The sequence below is a fragment of the Myzus persicae genome, unplaced genomic scaffold, assembly GCF_001856785.1.
Source record: "Myzus persicae strain clone G006 unplaced genomic scaffold, MPER_G0061.0, whole genome shotgun sequence".
NCBI classification, from domain to species: Eukaryota; Metazoa; Arthropoda; class Insecta; order Hemiptera; family Aphididae; genus Myzus; species Myzus persicae.
In genome coordinates this window covers 1-2,460 of record NW_019102364.1, presented here as the reverse complement: position 1 = coordinate 2,460, position 2,460 = coordinate 1, and the positions used below count along the sequence as shown (strand labels likewise).

General features: G+C 33.8%; 1 protein-coding gene across 1 annotated transcript; it reads left to right on the top strand.

Annotated features, from left to right (window-relative positions):
- The first annotated feature begins 1,048 nt into the window (after positions 1-1,048).
- On the top strand, positions 1,049-2,048 carry LOC111031955 (putative nuclease HARBI1). The gene is made up of 2 exons (XM_022312103.1): positions 1,049-1,543; positions 1,823-2,048. The coding sequence occupies exons 1-2, from the start codon at positions 1,338-1,340 to the stop codon at positions 2,046-2,048; spliced, it is 432 nt and encodes a 143-aa protein (XP_022167795.1). The 5' UTR covers positions 1,049-1,337.
- The last annotated feature ends 412 nt before the right edge of the window (positions 2,049-2,460 follow it).

The window sequence follows — 2,460 nt, the reverse complement described above, 5'->3', positions numbered from 1 at the left end:
AGTATATTATATTGTAATTGTATTTGTGCAGAAAAAAATTTTTACCCTGGATCCATGCATGACTCGAACAATTATCTTATGATCTATATTATGGTTCATCTACCTCTTATCGTAGCAGTTTGAGTGCCTTTCAATTAGAGGTAGGGTTAATTATAGCAATTTTACATGTCATGTCTTATAATAATATTATAATATAATACTATACAATAATGAATGAATAATAGCAATAATAATATTTTGGTATCTCTCTCTGACTCACTCGCAACATAGCAAAATTTACGTTCACAATAATGATTATAACCATATCCGAGAGAGAAAACAAAATAGTTCGCTGACATCTTCCAAGTAAAATACCTAACTAGATTACCAGTTTTTTTTTTAATGTTCTAGGTATCTTAACTCAAATTAGTGACTAGATTTGTTGGTAGACAAATTACGTTTTATAAACTCAATCTAACAGGATAGGTACTACTAATCACAACCCAAATTACTTTTTAGGTAGTAACTTTTTACATTTTGTATTTAATGTCATAAATAAACTAATAAACAGCCCTTAAAGTATTAAATTTAAAAAGTATGTTATGTGAGTACCTAACTCTTATCAACAATTCTCAAATTAAGACTTATTTTTATCATTTTGGACTGGATTTCACTTTGCATTGGCTAAGTATTTATCAATGTTTAAAAAAAAAAATTGTGTTTAAAATATTATGTAGAATGTCTATCAAAAGTATACATCCAAATAAATAATCATGGTCTTAAGAGTAAGCACGAATTAAGATATACTGGATACGGAACGCAGCGCCTTATCAATTCATATTTCGACGCACTAACTTCTTACGTTACGGCAAGATTGCTAGCGCGATCTCGTGCACATTATTATGAACAGACCGTGATAATTGATCACATTTCTCGCGCCTTTTTCAAAAATTTTATATATTGAATCTTACTCTATGTATTGAATAATAATAATATATTATGGGCCGGTTTCACCACCTAGAGTTAGAGTACGAGTTAGCAATAACTCGGAGTTAGCGCAAAAGAGTAATTTCACGAGCCGGAGTTAAGCGGTAACTTCAAGTTAATGAAAATCTTTACTCTCAGATTTTAACCCCCGGTTATTCTGGGTAATAACGTCTTAACTCCTAGTTACGACCACGGTATCAGCCGCGTTGGCGCGGGAGGGATTGTTTATATGATAATAATAATGTAATCATGTAGATAACACATCGAAGTTTATATTTTGACGCGATTTTTTACTTCAACGTTTTCATAGTTCCTACCTTGGTTTCTAATAGTGCATTTTTAAAACAAGAGTTTAAAATAACTAAAATATAATGTATCGTCGAATACTATACGATGACAGTGACGATGATGAAGATATTATTGCTATGCAACGTCGACCTCGGGTATTTTATGAAAGAGTCAACTACTGTGAATTGTATGATGATCATGATTTCATAAATCGATTTCGTATTTCAAAAGCTACGTTTAGTACTGTCTTGAGATTGATAGAAAATGAAATATCACCTCCTTCTCAAAGGTAAGTAGCTTTTAATACAATTTGAAAATAGTTGCTGCATGAAAAACAGTGATACTGTTGGAGACGACAACATCTATTGTAATGTTACAATTAATTGTGGATGTGCACAGGAATCTCAAGATGTGTAACTTTTTTTTACTGCTATGATGACAGGATGGTCCTAACTTGATATTGATGTTGTCGTCGAATAACCAACAGTATGTAAATCCTTCAACTGTATGTACAAGCAAATTGCTGTGGATTTTTCTTCTACCTATGGTATTACTATTTTTGTTTCAGAAACAGAGCAATATTAGCACCTTGTAAGCTGTACATGATGCTGAGGTATTTTGCTACAGGTTCTTTTTTGTTAGCGATTTCTGACTTTGTTGGGGTTAGTGAATCCTCAGCATGTCGTTACATTCACCAAACATGTAGAGCCATAGCAAAGCAAAAACAAAAATTCATGTCGTTTCCAATGAACGATGTTGATACAAAAAGAGTAGTCACTGGATTTTATAGCTGAAGTAGATTTCCCAGAGTAATAGGAGCTATAGACTGTACCCATATAAAAATTCAGTCACCAGGTATAAATAAAATATAATACTACTGCCACCAACAATAAATAAATAGGGGGACGAGGTGACCGAGTGGTCTGACGCGTCCGCTGCGACGCAGCCGATCGCGGTTCGATCCTCGGCCACCGGGCGGCATTTTTCTCTGGACAAGTCGCGGTGACCGGAGAACAAGTGCCGCCATCCCCCAACCGGGCAGCATTTTAACATACCCTACATTGTTTCACAACCGGACTTTCCTGATTGGTCTAATTTGAATTTGCGCGCCCAATCACTTATCATAATCACTTGTCTTATACAGTTATACGAATTATTATCAATTAATTAATTAATTATTATTTAATTATCAACATTATCAACTAA

Excerpts from the sequence above, each read along its gene's own strand:
- LOC111031955 (XM_022312103.1), top strand. The coding sequence starts at position 1,338 with ATGTATCGTCGAATACTATACGATGACAGTGACGATGATGAAGATATT. Across the intron at positions 1,544-1,822 it reads ATATCACCTCCTTCTCAAAG|AAACAGAGCAATATTAGCAC; the intron begins GTAAGTAGCTTT and ends TTTTTGTTTCAG.